Source organism: Malaclemys terrapin, chromosome 24, assembly GCF_027887155.1.
Source record: "Malaclemys terrapin pileata isolate rMalTer1 chromosome 24, rMalTer1.hap1, whole genome shotgun sequence".
In the NCBI taxonomy this organism is placed as follows: domain Eukaryota; kingdom Metazoa; phylum Chordata; order Testudines; family Emydidae; genus Malaclemys; species Malaclemys terrapin.
In genome coordinates, this window is record NC_071528.1 from 12,367,956 (window position 1) to 12,385,641 (window position 17,686).

Genomic DNA, 17,686 nt, shown 5'->3' on the forward strand with positions numbered 1-17,686 from the left:
ACTGCTGCGCCTAGCTTCCCGGATTCCCTTCCTTATCTGCCAGCAGTTGCACTGGGGAAGCACTGACAGGCCCGTAGGCATTTATCCAGGCAAAACATCTCAGCTGGAACCCAGGAAAAGGGTCTGAACAAAAGGATCCTGCCAAGTGAGCCTAAGATTCACTCTACCCCGCTCCGCCAGCCCGGGGATGGATGCTGTTGGAATGGAGCTCAGTTTAGGCCCCGGGGTGGGTTTCAGAACCTAGACTCCAACCCGAGCCACCCTGGGTTAGGACCTCATCAGCTGTCTTCGTTCCATTTCTGGCCCCATTTTTTTTAAAATCCCAAATCACTGAAATCCCATTAGATTCCTGTTAGAACCCATTTCATGTAAACCTCGTTAGCATTATTGACAGAAATCAGCCGTTCTCACAAGCCATGGCTGAACCAGGAAAGTACAGCCTTCCTCCCAGCTTTGTCTCCAACCCAGAGGCAGGATTCATAAGAACGGCCATAGTGGGTCAGTCCAAAGGTCCATCTAGCCCAGTGTCCTGTCTTCCTACAGTGGCCAGTGCCAGGTGCCCCAGAGGGAATGAACAGAATAGGTGATCATCAAGTGATCCACCCCTGTCGCCCATTCCCAACTTCTGGCAAAAGGGATTCTGGATTCAAAAGGGATCAGGCTTGAGGTGGTGGATTCCCTGCCTCTAGCCCTGTGGAATGTCTCTGAGCCTTTCCAACCCTCCAGCTGCACATCAACTCCTCCGTTATTAGATGTCCTTGGATCAGCCCCCCACATACTGCTAGGAACAGATGGAGACGGAGGTGGCTATGGTTTGGGTATGTCGCTGTTTGAGCTGCAAGTGGATGAGAAAAGCTCACTGCCTTGGAGTTCTGTATTATAGATTTAAAAAAAAAAATTGTCTCTTTACACCCCGGCATGTCACTACCTGCTGTGAGGCAGGGCCGGCTCTAGCGTTTTTGCCGCCCCAAGCACGCACACACACACGCACGCACACACACACGCACACACGCACACACACACACACGCACACACACACGCACACACACACACACACACACAAAGCCACGCTCGTGATCGCAGCAGCTCTACCGCCGCTTCATTCTACGGCGGCGAGTCCTTCGCTCCGAGAAGGAATGACAGCCCCGCTGCCGAATTGCCGCCGAATGGCCGGACATGTCGCCCCCCCCATTCATTGGCCGCCCCAGGAACTTACTACGCTGGTGCCTGGAGCCAGCCCTGCTGTGAGGATACCTCGCTCCAAAATCTGAGTGTGTCCCATCTGTCGGTGCCCCAGCATGGAGTTAAGGGGGCATTGCCCTGTTCTTCAGCCCCTTCCTATTCTAATGTGCTTTCTGAGCTAGTCACTGGTGCTCCCACAGTGCTGCTTAGAAAGAATAAAGTCCCCACAACCCTAGACAACCGGTGCTCTCTCCTGCCATTGCGTGGTAGCGGAAGGTTCCCTGTAGAGCGGGTTGGAAATTGGGGTGTTTTTCCACAACAAATGTGGTGGTTTTGGCAAAAAATAAAAAAACCTCTTAAATATTTTGTTTCTGCAATGCCCCCATGGTGCCTTATGGGAGTTGTAGTTCAGGTCCTTCATGCTCCCAGTCTCCTCTATAGGCCAGCCTCCTGATCCAGACTTCATCTCCCATGATGCACCATGGCCTCCTCTCGTGGAAGCAGTGCATCGTGGGAGATGAAGTTCAGATGGGCCGGCTTGCTGTGTTTCCAGCTGCTTGTGGCCTCTCCGCTCTGTAGGCTCTGACTGGATCAATGACAGACAGACAGCATCTCCCCCCCCCCCCCCCATGCACACATACACACACGCAGTTTGATACTATGGGAGGAGAAAGGAGGCTGTGAGCTCAGCCACTCTGCTCTGCTGACGGTCTCCTGCCCTTGTTGGAGGCCGCTCTGCTCCATTGCTCCGGCTGACAATTGCAGCAGAACAGATGTGGCCCTGCCTGTGCCTGACGCCCCTGCCCCGACCAGCGCTCCTCCTCGCTGCCTTGCCCCTGCTCTCCTGAGCGAGGGCGCAGCTGGCAGGAGATGTCTCGCCTTCCGGATGGTGATTCCCTGGGAAATATGGTTCGTCACCTATGATAGGGCCAAGCAGTGAGAATCCCAACAGTACCACCCCAGAAACACGGTGACGACCCCTTCGTCCCATCACCACTGTGGGTACTTGGGGTTTGGGGGTGGGAGGGAACCAGTTGTGCTAAGAGTGCCATAAAAGGAACCAGGAACCTCAGAGGATGCTCCAGGCCCAGACCACTGGGGTGAGCTCTGTGGGAAGTAAGAGGTGACCCCAGCCATTTCTCCACCTGTGCCCGGTTCTCCCTTCATTGCTGCAGTCACATCCCCCTGTCAGCCTCGTGGCTGGGGATGCAGCTGCAGATCCCCTGGATATTCCGGGCCCTGAGTGACTAAGGGAGAGAAGAGAATTTGGGCTCCCTGTTTTTCAGCCCTGGGGTCCCCAGTCCTGGGCCTGATTCTCCTTTACGCTGGTCAAACTCCATCAGGTTAAAGGGACTGACTCCTGCGTTACACTGCTGGGAATGAAAGGAGATCCAGGCCCTGGCATGTGCAGCGACAGCACTCGAGCCTCACAGTCATCGGCTCTGGGCGTTCCCCTAAGCGGCCCACGAAGGTCCCCCGCTGCCTGCACTCCGGGGGTACAGTTTGTTTGCCTCCCCATCCTGTAACCATGCCCTTCCTGCACATAAGTGCTCATGCACTAAGCATGCACACCCATATGCTCTGCACAAACGCCCACACGGCTTGCACGCAACCTGAATGCTTCTGTACACACAGAGGGGCAAAACAATCCTGGGTGTAACTCCACAATGTCACTAGAGTTATTCTCAGGCTGAATTTGGCCCATATGCTGATATTTTGCGTCCCACTTTCTCTGTCATGTACACACACTCTCTCCTTTCTCTCTCTCTCACACACACACACACACACACACACACACACACACACACACACACACACAGAGTCTCAGGCGTGTCTGAGCTGTGCACAGTGCAAGAAGGGAGCAGGAGATAAAAGTGTGAACCTGACAGCAACAGGTGTAAATCTAGCAACCAGACTATAAATACCAAAGAATATTCAGGGAGAAAGCCCATGCTAGCAGCTAAAGGTTCTTCTCAGATTTTGTTCAGCATTAGCTGAGGACTGACAACTCAGTACTTTAGTGTGCAGCAGAATTGGCCCCAGCTCGGAGACAGGCCTCTCTGTACCATAGGGGAGTTATTTACAGCATCTGACGGTTTCTAACAGTCCCTGTGGAGTCCAGGAACTGAATCTAGAGGGGGAAAGACATGCAGCCAGTATCTGAGACCCAAACATGGCGGGGGGAACACCACCAAATCCAGCCAGCCCTGGACAGCTGTAGTGTTTAGTAAAGATGCCACCAGGAGAGCTTCTCCCAACAGAATAACTGTTAATAGGGGCAATGGAAATGGGGGGGGCAAGCGCCCGGCCATGCAAATACTGTAGGAGTTGGTTCTGCCTCTGCACCTTGTTCCACTGCCCTTGCTGGGAACCAATCATAGAATCATCAGGGTTAGAAGGGACCTCAGGAGGTTATCTAGTCCAACCCCCTGCTCAAAGGGAGCCAATCCCTAACTAAATCCCCAAATGGCCCCTTCAAGGATTGAACTCACAACCCTGGCTTTAGCAAGCCAATGCTCAAACCACTGAGCTATCCCTCCCCCTGTAAATGGTGTGCACGCACTGGGGGAGCGGTGGAGGTGAAAGTGGGACGTAGAGGGGTGAGATTGGCTGTTGCAACACCCAGGATTAGGCTGGGGAGCAGGTAGGAACCGGGGTGGTCAGGCCAGATCCTGGAACAGCTACCCCCGGCGGCTGGCAAGGGAGCCACAAGCTACTGGCCTCCCCCACACCCCCTCTCCACCTGGAGACAGCTCCCTGTCCCTCACCCGTCTCAGCAGCTCCCCCTGCAGAGCATCCCCCTTCTATCCCTTCGGCCCCCCATTCAAAGTGAGCTTCCCCCCCCCCGCCTCTGATTGTTGAGCAACTTTTAAGTGTGAGCAGTTGACTTGAGTGATGCAATAAGAACCTCTGCCAAAGCCGAGCGTTTTGTTGCTGTAACTGACAGAGTGGGATGTGACGCGCTCTGTAATCAGAACATTGGCGGGCTGGGCCGCGCTACAGCCTTGCAGTGGGTTGGAGCCTGACCTGGCTCTTTTTGGATTTCGTGTGTTGGAAAACTAGAATTTAGTTTGTTTCATGGGGGGGGTGAGTGGGATGGGAGAGGAGTCCTGACTCTTCTGCCTTGGGATATATTATTGTTATTCTTTGGCTTCCCATAGCACCTGTGAGCCCCAGTCGTGGACCATGGCCCCACTGTGCTAGGCGCTGTACAGACCCAGAACTACAGCCGCTGCTAGACCATGTGTGAGCGAGTTTGGTAGGAAAGATCACGCTTCTCGTCAAATGTTTCAGACATTTAAGACTTAGTCACGCGGGAGCCAAGTTAAACAAACAGGCGGGACTGGGACTCAGGGGGCCTGGTTTTGTTCCTGGTTCTGCCACTCGCTGACCTTGGGCAAGTGACCGCCCTGCTCCGTGCCTCAGTTTCCCCATCTTTTAAACAGGGATAATGATACTGGCCTCCTTTGTAAAGTGCTTTGAGCTCTACAGGTGAGAAGAGATAGGATTAATTACTATTATTATTAAGCTCGTTCCCTTGATTCAGCATTGGCATCACAGCCTTCACCCAAGCAAACCAGAGCAGCGTTCTGTATGCAGGGAAGGTTTCTAAAGAACACTGCTGTCACCTCCACTCATGTGAGGAACAAACCCGGCACTCCACCCTCCGCTTTGTTTATCGAGGCGTGGGGGTTTGACATGAGTCATGTTAGCTGAGTGAATTCCCAGGACTGGAATAGCAGGATGGGGCTGCGGGTCAGGACGGAGGGGCATTGGCAGAGCGGTGCGGGGGGAGCCCAGGGCTGGGATGGCAAACAGACAGGCCTAGATCCTCAAAGCTAATCCGAGCCCCAGTCTCTCTCTCACCCCCCGTCTTTTGGCCAAGTTGAGCTGTACACAACCCAAAGGAGGTGGGTAAAGGCCCCTGCCATGCCCCGTCTCCTGGGAACTCCCCCTATGCTGGGGGGGGAGCTGCAAGGGAGAATAATGTATGGGGGCTCTGCACCCCAGAAGCACTCCTGGCGAGGGGGAATCCTCAGGAGGCCAGATCCCATAGCTTCACAGCTACCAGGATCTGGCTTATCACCTTTACAGGAACAACAGTGCACAGAGCAGGCGTGACCCTAAACTCGCACTGACACTGACTTCAGCAGATTTCCTCCGGTATTACACAACCATCAATGAGCAAAGGGCCAGGTTCCCTTGGTATTCAGCCTTGTGGCGCAATAGAACCACTATCCCACAGATCCACATCAGAGCCGGCGAGAGGCTTTTATTCAAGTCCCGTAGCTCTCTTTCATCCTCCCGCTCTGGAAGTGAAACTTACCGGACGTCCCCCTCACCTTCCCACGCGCACTGTATTTTAACGAGACGGCCAACGCGGGTGGCGGCTGCGGAAGGAGGAGAGGAAATGTGACACATTTCCTAATGAATCCCTATGTCGAAAACTTGCACTGAATTCCCCTCATGAAATCTACAAAGGCCTCTCTCCGGGTGAAGTGCTAGTGGGACCAGCAGACTCAGGTTTGGTCACAGGTTGGTCTCCAGGGCTTTAAATAGTCTCATTTGAGGAACAACATCTGTCCTTGGCCTAAATTGGCAATTCAGGAGCTCCTGACCTCAGTATAAAGGCTCTGATGTCTTATTTAAACAGATTTCTGAGACTCTGGCTGGAGGGAGGTTGTCTGACATTGATCCGAGATCAGAACCACGTCTGGTACGGTATCTAGATACCAAGGAGGTGGACAGTTTACAAGTATCTGCCAAACTCTTCATAGAAGGCAGATGGACGGGGAGATAGGGTGCTGGACTGCAAGTCAGGAGTCCTGGGTTCTCTTCCTGTCTCTGCCTGTCACTTGCTGTGCGACGTTGGGCAAGGTACTTCATTCGCCTCTCCCTGCCTCAGTTTCCCTCTCTATAAAAAAGGCAATAACAACACTCACCCTCCTCTGCGGAGTACTTTGAAACCCTGACATGAAAGGCGCTCGAGAAGTGTAATACAGTAACGAGAGCGTCTCACATCCAAGGGTGAAGCAGGTTTCACTGGTCTGCTCTCAGGCGAGGCCAGGCTGAGACGGAAGGTGATCTAGCTCCAGTATTTGGGTTGCAAGCGCTTCCTGTTCGTTTACAAACAACTGTTTCTACTCGATTGTGTTTGAATTAATTTTCTTGTCACTGAAACCTGGTGGTTTCTCTCTCTCCAAGCTCATCTGGGCAAAGTCTAAAGCGTGGGGCTGTTGGCCTCTTTGCCAGGAAACTGGCGCAACCCCTGGAATTTCAGAACTGCGTCCGAGTCTCCAGCCATCCCTCCCCCCAGGATAAAGGGGAGGAAAACACAGCAGGGATGAGCGGAATGTGCCCCCCTTTGGGGAGGGACTCTGCGCCCCTTCTGAAGCATTAGTCAAACCTTGTTTTTGGGGACCCAAGCCTGGCATGGAAACCAAGGCGTTAGCCCCACCTAGTGGCACAGATGAGAATGGCGGGAGAATAAGACCCCCATAGCCCAGCCTCATTTCTTTACCATGCTCTCTGTCCTCCGCCTGCTCTCTTCCGTGCTTCAGATGGATCTCGTGGGCTTGCCATGTACCATGGATCCCTGCCTTCTCGATAAACATAGGCCCCTGGGCACTGCACAGCAACCAGCCTGGAGAGAGGAGGAGAGAACACTCACCAGGCGAAGAGATGTTCGTCACATTGCTGAATGCACCACTGGAAGGCGCTCCGATACTACGGTCATGGGCATGGTATAAAAACCTACAGAACAGACTAGGCTCCCTCCCTTTCACCTCTCTCTAGAGCAGTGGTTCTCAACCAGGGGGCTGGGGCCCCCTGGGGGGCCGTGAGCAGGTTTCAGGGGGGGCTGCCAAGCAGGGCCAGCTTTAGATTCGCTGGGGCCCAGGGTAGAGAGCTGAAGCCCAGGGCTCTGAACCTCACCAGCCAGGGCTGTAGTCAAAGCCTGAGCAATGTAGCGTCACGGGGGGGCCCTTTGGCATGGGGCACCAGACAATTGCCCTGTTTGCTACCCCCTAACTCCAGACCTGGCTTTTGTATGCAGAAAACCAGATGTTGTGGCACAGGTGGGCCGTGGAGTTTTCATAGCATGTTGGTGAGCGGGGAGGGGGGCTCAGAAAGAAAAAGGTTGAGAACCCCTGCTCAGGAGTGCTTCCCTGGCCCTCACAACATCCCTGTGAGGTAGAGCAGGGCTAGTCTCCCTAGGTTTATATTTGGGAAACGTGGCAGAGAAAGACTAAGTGACTTGCCCAAGGTCACCTAGGAGTCTGAGGACAGAGCGGGGACTTGACCCTGTGTCTCTCCAGTCCCAGATGAGCCCCCTACCCACTGGGGTGGACTGACCAGTACTACACCACTTTGCTCTCCTTGGCTGACTTGGGTCATTGTGGTTCCACTTCATCTGAACTCTCTGACCCATGCAGCTGCCGAGGGGCTGAGGTTTGCACCAGCGGAGGCCTCTGGAGCAAGGAGCGCTGGACCCCGAACTTGGATGAACTGATAATGGCGGCTGCGCCACACCTCTCTCTGCAGCCTGCGTGGCAAACATGGACTCACTCAGCTGATCACTCCAGCAGGCAGGGGCTCGGCCTTCCACTCTCTGGCTTAGCGCCTCTGCATTTTCCTCGCAGGATATTTCATTCTTTGTTATCTCTGCCAGACACATCAGATTCCTCTCGGCTGGCCGGTCTTCTGCAGCCAGACACGCCGGTATAGCCAGGGTCACTTGCCTTGTGATAAAAAGCATCTGGTCCAAGGTCCTTTCGGGTGCTGTTGTCCGGCTTCCAAGAAAACTGGAGCTCCATTAGAACAACCTCTGATGCCTCTCTGTTGACAGCACCCACTGCCCCTGGGCTGGGATCCTTTACATTGCTCCGTTTGCGTCTAAATCTATTGCTCCAGGGGCAGTTTTATCTTCAGATTTTAATTTTAGAGTTGAGTACCCCAAGTCATGAGAGTTTGTGTCCCACTCACAACCGGACTCGGCCCTGGGGAATACTGACAGGGGCGACCATGAGGGACACGTAAAGGCCAGATTTACCAAGGTATTTAGGTGCCTAGTGGGGTTTACAGCAGCGCAGATGCCTAACTCCCATTGGAAGTTACTAGAGCCCAGATTGTCAACGGTATTTAGGTGATAACTTCCATTGAAATCAATGGACGCCAGGGGCCCAAACACCTGTGAGGATGCAGGCCTAGGCTCCTAGCTTCATTGTAGGCTCCTAAACCCCTTTGAGAATCTGGCCCTAAATCACGACCTTCTCCAAAACATGATGTCATAAGAACAGCCTTACTGGGTCAGACCAAAGGTCCATCCAGCCCTGTATCCTGTCTGCCGACAGTGGCCAATGCCAGGTGCCCCAGAGGGAGTGAACCTAACAGGTAATGATCAAGTGATCTCTCTCCTGCCGTCCATCTCCACCCTCTGACAAACAGAGGCTAGGGACACCATTCCTGACCCCTCCTGGCTAATAGCCATGAATGGACTTAACCTCCATGAATTTATCCAGTTCTCTTTTAAACACTGTTATAGTCCTAGCCTTCACAACCTCCTCAGGCAAGGAGTTCCACGGGTTGACTGTGCGCTGTGTGAAGAAGAACTTCCTTTTATTTGTTTTAAACATTCTGAACACACACCCACACTTTCTCCCTTTCACTCACACCAGCCCTTTACTTTTCTTTCTGACCAGTTACATTCCAGATTTACCAGTGTCACTTGGCCACCTTTGCTCTTACCCTAATAGCCACAGGGTGGCTTCCCTGAGATCTCAGACGATGCCTCCCCGAAACCCCCTTCCCTTGGCCAAAGTTCTGTCTCACGGCCTTGCCCCAGGTCTAGGGCTAGCAGAGGGCTGCCATCACCCCGCCACTGAATTTAACAGGGGCAAAAAAAGGTGCTGGCTTGCAGCCCTGGAGACCAAAGTCCTGGCTTCCTCCCCAGCACAGGTGCGCAGAGAGAGGTATCAGGTTGCAGCGGTTCCTCCAGTGACTTGGCCTATCCTGGAGGGAGATTTGCTAAGGAGGAAGTTCACTCAATGGCCCATTCAGTTTTGCGGGCAGGGAAGGGGATTTTTCCATTGTTTGCTCTTCAGACATGAGCAGTTGGGGAATGAACTCTGCCTGCCCTTTTGTGTTTGAAGAGCAAACAAACAATGCAGAAATCCCCTTCCAGGGAGGCCAGGTTCAGCAGCTGGGCTGGGCTGCTTCCTCCCTGGGCTGTTTGTGTTGAGAAATCATGAGCTAGCCCCTGGCACCGCTACAACCAAAAGGCCGTTCCAGGCTGAGCGCTCGACAGCTGTTGCAAATTTCCTCCTAACTCTTGCTTTCCTGGAAATCTCCTTTTTTCCCCTTCATCCCCCACCCCCAAAGCTCTGTAATAAAAGGGAGGTCTCCGCTTTCACTCCCAGCAGAGCTGCCACCACCAAGACAAGACACTGCCCCGGACTTCGAGACAGATCCACCCGCGTCTCTGCAGCCAGCATGGGTCACCTTTCGCCCTTCCTAGCTCTGGTTGTTTTGCTGGGCATCTCGGTGTGTGGTGAGTGCATCCGTTCTCTGACCCTTCCCATACTCCGTTCTCTTTTCGGACTCATCCGGCCATGGCAGAGAGTGACGCGGGACTGCATGGGAGGGGCTCAGGTGGGCACCGCAGGGCATGCCTAACTAAGAACTGACACAATAAGTGAAGCAGTTGGGTATCTGAGCCGTAGTAATGTGCTTCCTTGCTACATAAAGGGGCAACAATTTAACTTTATAGCTTCAGCATCAGGCCTAGGGGAACCTAGGACATTTCACCGCTTTCTCCAGCCCCTTCCAGCTGAGGATCTCAAAGCACTTTACCAACCCTCTATCTAATCTTATCTATAGACAATACAGCTTCACAACCCCCCCTCGTGACAGGGAAACCGAGGCACAGAGGTGGAATGCTTTGGCCTAGCTCACACTGTGAATCCGGGTCAGAATCTGGACTAGAACCCTGTCTCAAATCTATAGACAATGCAGCTTCATCAGGCTCTGTCTCCCAAACGCCTAAACCCATAAACTAGGGTGGGCTTCTCAGGACACAACTCCCAGAGGCCACCAGCTGCAGGTATTTTTTGCAGCCCAAAAGGAACCATCTGAGCTCCTGCATTGCACAAGCCAGAGCTACTCAGCCAGGGAGTCCTGCACTGAGCAGAGGCTGGAGAGGGGAGGCAGTTTGAGACAATGCGGGTAAACTGAGGGAGACAAAGAACAAAACATATTTCTGCTGGTGCAAAACGGTGAGGGGGGGGGAGTGAAAGGCAGGTTAAATACCCTGCCCATCTGGGGAGAGATGGGGGTGGTGGAGCTGATAACAGAAAAGTTTGGGTGTGGAATCCGCTCGCTTGCCCTGATTTTTTTTGCTGCAATAGAATCTGATTCCCTGGAAACCAAAAAGCATCTTGGGGTCTAGATAGGACGAGGCTAATAATAACAATCCAGAGTGCGTTTTCATCTGTGTCTCTCCAAGCGCTTTCCAAAGGAAGGGTCATGACCACCATTTTACATATGGGGAAACTGAGGCCCAGAGACACGAAGTGACTTGTCCACGGTCACCCAGCAGACCAGTGGCAGAACTCACCTCTCCTGAGTCCCAGCCCATTGCATTAGCCACTAGGAAACACAGCCTCCCCTTGGGTTAGGATACCATGGTGACGGTTGCTGGATGGATCTACAGCTGAGGTTTCCTCCCTACCAGGGACGGAGATGGGGTGGGGGCTGGGGACACTGTTCATCTTCTTCTAGGTCGCTGAGCTGGGATCATGTACTACAATCTCACGTTTCGTACGTGGGGCTTTCTTTTTAGTTTCTTCTTCTTCAAGTTGCTGAAGGGGAGAGAGATTTTCAAAGGTCCAGGGAAAAAAAATCTGATTGTCCAACCAGCCAGCAGAGCTCTGCAGACACAATCCAATCGGCTGCACCATGAGCCTGGGCAAAACTATTTTTGACCATTATTTGCACAGGCAGTCTGATTGGTTAACACATGCTCTGCCCGCGTTTGTTTTTAAAAAGCCAGGGGGGAAGGTGATAGAAACCGGCTGATTCATCCTGGACCGATTTCAGGCCATCGCAAGAGAGACTCGTATGTGACGATACAGAATGCGTTACAACCGAGCACTTGCTGAAGGTCCAACTTGCCAGCCCCGCCGTTCCCCCCTTGTGCTTGAAGGCAAATGCGCCTTTGTAACTGAATCAGGCAGAGGAGGGTCTCAAACCTGTCTGTCTTACACCCCAGGGGAGCGCCCCAACCAGCTGGCTGCTCTGGGGTGGGCCTCTAAAGGTCTCGCTGGAGAACACAAACAAACTGTCCACGAAACAGAATTCTTGTTTCTCATCCATCGGAAGAGAAGATGCTCAGACCCCCCTGGGGAATGAGGGCCTGATACGTCCCTTAGCTAGATGCCCTGCTCTGGATGTGGTCACCGTTAACGCTAAGGGGAGACGCTCCCACAGGAAAGGAAGGCTGGGCAGAGCAGGTTCAGTGGCTAACGTTCTGTTTCTCCTCCCATCAGGGGGTCGCCCCAGGGGCCGTATTCTCGGGGGCTACGAAGCTCCTCCCCACCTGAAACCCTACATGGCTTCCCTGCAGGTGGATGGGAAGCATGTGTGCGGCGGGTTCCTGATCGCTGAGCAGTGGGTGCTGAGCGCGGCTCACTGCCTGGAAGACAAGTGAGTACCGGCCTTCGCGTCTGATGGGGCGGGAGCGCGCTGCGGGAGAGAAAGGGGGCGTGGAGGTGGGGCCAACTGGTTCTAATACAGACCCCAGTAGTTGTTTCAGGGTCGTTTGAGGGTCACTATGAAGGGAAAGCCCAGGGCCCAACAAGTACTGAGGCTGGATTCCCCTGTCACCCAAAGAACACATGTTCCTTCCTAGCCGGGGCTGGGTTGACTCTCCATGGCTGGGGAAAGGCCGAGGTTGACTACTGGTGATCGCTGTATATTGAGGTGAACTACAGCTGGGAGGGACCAGGACGCTCTCGCAGCTCAGTGTGGTGGGTGAGCAGAGCGCCTCACGCTACCGTCTCCATCTCGACTGCAGGCAAGGCAAGCCGTTCCAGGTCCTCCTGGGAGCCCACTCTCTCTCGCAGCCAGAACCGCACAAGCGCCTTTATGAGGTGCGCGCGGAGATCGGCCACCCTGGCAGCAGCACGGAGACCTACGACGACGACCTCCTTCTCCTCCAGGTGAGCACGACCCACAGCGGCACCATCCCCCGCTGCAGGCACGGTGCCTCCCAGACCCTACTGGAGTCAATGGGGGGGAAACTCCCACTGACTCCCGTGGGCTTCGGGCCAGGCCCAGCTCCTCACAGGCACCGAACTCCTGTTGATTTCACAGCTGAGTCTTGCTTGACTGGGCTGAGATCCAACAGGCCTGATACCCCACAGACATCTCTGGCTGGGGTCACCCCTGATTCACCCCACTGCAAGGGAGAGGAGGATGAAGCCCAAGGCACTGGCAAGGATAGGGCCCGTTCTATCCACCAGCTGAGGGAGAACCCTCCCCACACGGCTGCAGCAGGGACTTCAGTCACATTGGCACTGACTCCGTGGGTGCTCTGGGGCTGGAGCCCCCACAGGGGAAAAAAACAGTGGGTGCTCAGCACCCATCAGCCACCCTCTGATCCGCTGGTAGGCGCTGGAGGGAGGGGGTGGAGTGGGGGCAGGAAGAGGCGGAGTGAGGGTGGGGTCTTGGGGGGCAGAGTGGGGGCAGGGCCTCAGGGCACAGCGGGGGTGGAGCACCCACCTTGAAAAAAGAAAGTCGGCGCCTGTGTCCCGTCACCATTAGTTGGGGTATTTCCCAGGTGATCGTCACGTACCCTGTGCTAACGCAGCGCAGCTCTGTCCCCCTCTAGTGGCCACACCCGGTACAGGTTTGAGTCCCCTCCTGGTCCTTTTAGCTCAAGCTGTAGAGAGACTCCTGCTGGAAGATCCAGAGGTCCCAGGTTTTATCCCCGCAGAGCGCCCAGCCAGGGTCAGCGTTACAGCTACAGAGTCTGTCTCTCTCACCCCGACTGACCCTTGCCTCTTTGCCTCCCAAATCAGCTAGAGGAGAAAGCGCTCCTCAACGAGCATGTGAAGATCCTGCCCTTCCAGAGGCAAGACAGGGATGTCCCTGCCGACACCGTGTGCGAGGTGGCCGGCTGGGGTGAAATGAGCCACACTGGGAAACTGCCTGACAAACTGCAGCAGGTGGCGCGTCCGGTGATCAGCCGGGAGATCTGCAACCGCAGGATCCACCACGACAACACCATCACAGAGAAGATGATGTGCACCGACTCCAGGAAGAAGGACACCTGCCCGGTATCTATCTCTGGGAGAAATCCCTCAGCTCATTTCTCTTGCCTGGGGGGGTCAGAGCTGCGTCTATGCGCTTGGGTGTATCAGTGCGAACAGGCGTATGCGTGGGTGTCTGTGCAGGTGTGTGTGTGTATGATTATTCTGGTAGCCTACCTATCCTCCTGCTCCCGGGGGAAAAAACAGAAGCACGTAACTTCTGGAGTCCTGGGTCCTTTGCTCTCTCCCTGCAGAGCTCTGGGGCATCATTTTCCTCTTAGGCTGGAGTCAGGCCTGATTTTCACCTGTGTAAGAGAGCAGAATCAGGCCCTGAGTGTCACCCCCTTGCTGTTGGAAAGAGAGAAGAAGCAAAGTCCTAGTTTGTATGGAGCACATGTACAATCCCATAGATCTCAGAGTGCTCCCCGGAAGTGGGTCTCTCTTATTAGCCCCATTTTACAGATGAGGAGCCTGAGGCACAGATACTTACCACTGGTCACTCTGCAAATAAGTGGCCGGATCACCACTGAAGTAAATGGGACCAGGATTTCTCCCTAGATCTCCTGGCTGTTACACCCGAATCCACTTCACCAAACGGCCTCGCCTGGATACACGAATAAGGGGAATAACTAAAATCCTAGATCCTTCCCCCTGCTTTTAGGGCTTGTCCACACAAAGAGCTATTACAGAGTAAACTATTTCTGATAACTCCATGTGTGGACACTCTTATTCTGAATTAGCTTAGTCCAGTGGATTAAACTACTGCACCAATGAATTAAGGTGATTCTGAACGAGGCACTCTCATTCCAGAATAAGCGCATCCACCCATGGAGTTAATCTGCTTTAAACTCACACCCTGGATTCATTTTCACATGTAGCCAAATCCTTAGAGTCAGGTTCTGGCCCATCTCACCAATGACACCTATGCAAGATGGGCGTCGACTGCGCCCGCCCTCACTCCAGAGCATTTGCCACAGGTGGATTTGGCAGCACAAGTTGTAGCATCTTGACCTAGCTGCCCCGCCGCCCCCATGAACACGTTGCAAAGCTGAATACAAGATAATTATCAGCATGTGAGCAAACACGCAGGGGTGCTTAATAAAACTTCTAGCTTATCTTCCAGGAAGCCAGCCGGCAGGCAGCGGCGGTGCAAGTTACACAGCCCTTGCTACCTTGGAGCGGGGAGTTTGGTTATTTTTTAACCCCACATAACCTGTTTTCTGTTCAAAATGAATCGAACCATTCGGCGAGGTGGAAGGGTGGGGAGGAAGTAACCGTGATTCGATCCAAGCGCTGTGTTATGGCTCGAGAGACCACGCGGCCTAGTGGATAGGGAATGGAACTGGGAACCGAAAAACCTAGTTAGGTACAAAGGACTTGCCAGGTCCATCTAGCCCAGTAGATAACAGGAACCAGAACCAGTTGCTTCGGGGGAACATGCAAGAATTCCACCACAGGCAGATGTGGGACATTCTGTTCCCCCTTCCCCCCCCATTCAGTCTCATCCTGATCTGATAGGTAGGGATTAGTTCAAGCCCTGAAGCCTGAGGTTTAACATTATTAATGATGACCTATTAAATTGGGATATTCCTGACATCCCTATAAATGTACCATCTCCTTTCGGGATCTATTCCTGCCTCTGCCGTGTGTGCCTGGGCCGATCGCTCTGCTCTTCTGTGCCTCCAGTTCCCCTCCTGTCCCTTGTCTATTTAGCCTGTGGGTTCCTCGGGACGGGGTGTGTCATGCTTCGGGTCTGTGCAGCACCTGGCACAACAGGGCCTTGATCTCAGCTGGAGCCTCTTTTATCAAATATTGCATTATTTGATGCAATACAAATAACGGGGAGACACAGGGCAAGCTTCCCCCCACCATCTTGGACAAGGGGGGAGGGGTGTATGTAACAGACGCCCTTCTAGCCTGGGAAGGGTGGTGATGGGTAGCCATGCCCAGCGTGGGCTGATGGGCGAGGAAGGCTGGCAGACAGCCTGGCTCCCAGGACTAGGGAGTTGGCCCAGAAGGGGGGGGAAGAGGCACAGTGCCAAGAGGCTGATCCTGTGACTTGATTCTCCAGGGGGATTCCGGCGGGCCGCTCGTTTGCAATGGGATCGCCGAAGGGGTGGTGGCTGCCGGCTCTCGGGTCTGTGGGAACTACAAGAAGCCCGGAATCTACACCCGGATCCCCCCTTACGTCGACTGGATCGAGAGAGTCATGGCTTCAGCTAACTGAAGGCGGACGGGTCGGCCCTGGATTGGAAGGGACCCGCAGGGGCACACAGCAGACTGCACGCTATTTCCCACGGGCAGGGCTAGCGGCTAGCATGGCAGAGAGCACTCAGACACTGCAAACGTCAATGTAACCGGACATCGGGGGCTTATAGGGGTCCCCTACCCCTGCTTTCAGCTCGCCTCGCAATCAGATAAGCAATCCGATAAGCTCAGTGCAGCACTTCCCCGCAAGCAGCATCCCGGAGAGGGGAGGAGACGCCCTGAGCCAACTGGACGACTGGCTCCTTCCACCAACACAACGGCTGCTCCTGGAAACCACCCGGCCTAGCTCTCCTGTCTGCAAAGAGACGTGTCTGGCCTGCCAAAGGGGTGCTTTGCAAGGGGGTGGGAAGGGGAAGAGGTTGGTCACCCTACAGGATGGGGCTCAAGGCAGGATTTCAGGTGGCATCTTGTCAACTCTGCCCTCCCCGGCGCAAGCCTGCTCCAGTGTGGCTGTTAACAGTGAGCACAAGTATTGCAATAAAAGGGAACTGATTGTAACTGTGGGTCACCAGAGTCCTTGGGGTTGCACAGATGTGACACACTGGGGGTCGAATTGGGGGGGGGGTTCCTGGGGGAGGGGAAAGTGTAACAGGATCTTTCCTCATCCCACATCAGACGTGGCCCTTCCTCAGTTTCCCCACGTGGTTCACTCACTGTCTCATGTTCTGGTGGCACTTCACTCTCCTGCTCTTGGATGTGAGATTCTCATGCCGCTCCGTGATTTAGCCCTCTGGCCAAACCAGAGTCCAGAGGCCATTCCCTTCCCTGCCCCTCCCCGCCCCACACACACTGTTGGAGAGGGTGGGGGGGAACAAAACGCCAACTAAACAAGGCAGACGTCCAGCAACCTCACGCCGGCTCTTCCCTTGGTCAATGGGGGCCACACAACGCGCCACCCTCACCAAGCTACAGTTCCCCTTCCGGTCCAGTCCTGGCCTCATGGGTTCATTGGCACTGGGCAAGAGAAGACAGCATGGGGGAGGGCACCGTTTCCTCCCTGGACGACCCAGCCTGGCCCCCTGAGCAAGCACAAGTCTCAATTCCCTTCCACGCCAGCCTGCCCAGGCTACTTCCTTCAGGAGCTGTCCCTCCTGCAGGCCTCCTAATTCCCTTCCGAGGCAGGGGCTGCTGTCCCGGCTGCGGGCCTTGCCCTCTGGCTGGTGGAGAGACTCCTCTCCAGCCTCCCTGCAGCTCTCAGCCATGCTCACCTGCCCCAACCCATCAGCTGGGAGGCAGATCCCTAGGCACTGGTGGGGCTGAGCGCAACTCCCCTTAAAGGGCCAGTGCACCCTGGGACTGAAGGTGCTGATTTATTTAGTGCTGGCACAACAGCTCTCGGGGTTGAAGGCGTCTGCCCACTGCACAGACGGCGGCGGGGTGAGAATCCTGCATGGAGCACCAGACCCTGTCCTGGAGGGATGAGAGGGGAGCTGTTTCTGAGCAGGCCAATGGGTGCTGGCTGGGGAGGGAGGGTTTGGAACGGGCACTTTTTCCACTGGGGGCCGGGATGGAGACTCATCAAACTTGTCACCTAGGCTGGATCAGAACCGAGAGGCCAAAGAAAGACTCTCTCCTGGCCACCTGTGGTTGCTACTATTGTACTGATGAGTATTGGGTAGGTAGTAAGACACGGTTCCTGTCTCAATGGGCTTCCAGTCTGGGGCAGTTTTCCCGCTGAGGACATCTACTGATCTCTCCCAGCCTATCTCCCAACCCTCTGAAGGTCTCATTCACCCCTAGTGTAGCTTCATTGACTTCCAGGCAGCTACACCAGGGATGAATTTGGCTTCAACGCTCATGGGGAGTCTCCTTGTCTGAAAGGAAGGCTGCATAGACAGACGGGAATCACCAGACTGGATCAGAACTGAGGTCCATCATCCTATTTCTGAGCAGTGGCCAGCACTGGCTGCTTCAGAGGAAGGTGTAAG

At 54.5% G+C, this 17,686-nt stretch overlaps 1 protein-coding gene and 1 long non-coding RNA gene across 2 annotated transcripts; one reads left to right on the forward strand and one right to left on the reverse strand.

Moving 5' to 3' along the window:
• Positions 1 to 5,410: 5,410 nt before the first annotated feature.
• Positions 5,411 to 15,554, reverse strand: LOC128828770 (uncharacterized). The gene is made up of 3 exons (XR_008443234.1): positions 13,668 to 15,554; positions 6,704 to 6,826; positions 5,411 to 6,097 (listed from the first exon to the last, which is right to left on the reverse strand). It is a non-coding gene; the product is annotated as an uncharacterized LOC128828770 (long non-coding RNA).
• On the forward strand, positions 9,499 to 16,256 carry LOC128828769 (complement factor D-like). Its single transcript, XM_054013707.1, has 5 exons — positions 9,499 to 9,730; positions 11,727 to 11,883; positions 12,254 to 12,398; positions 13,260 to 13,517; positions 15,562 to 16,256. The coding sequence occupies exons 1-5, from the start codon at positions 9,673 to 9,675 to the stop codon at positions 15,715 to 15,717; spliced, it is 774 nt and encodes a 257-aa protein (XP_053869682.1). The 5' UTR covers positions 9,499 to 9,672; the 3' UTR covers positions 15,718 to 16,256.
• The last annotated feature ends 1,430 nt before the right edge of the window (positions 16,257 to 17,686 follow it).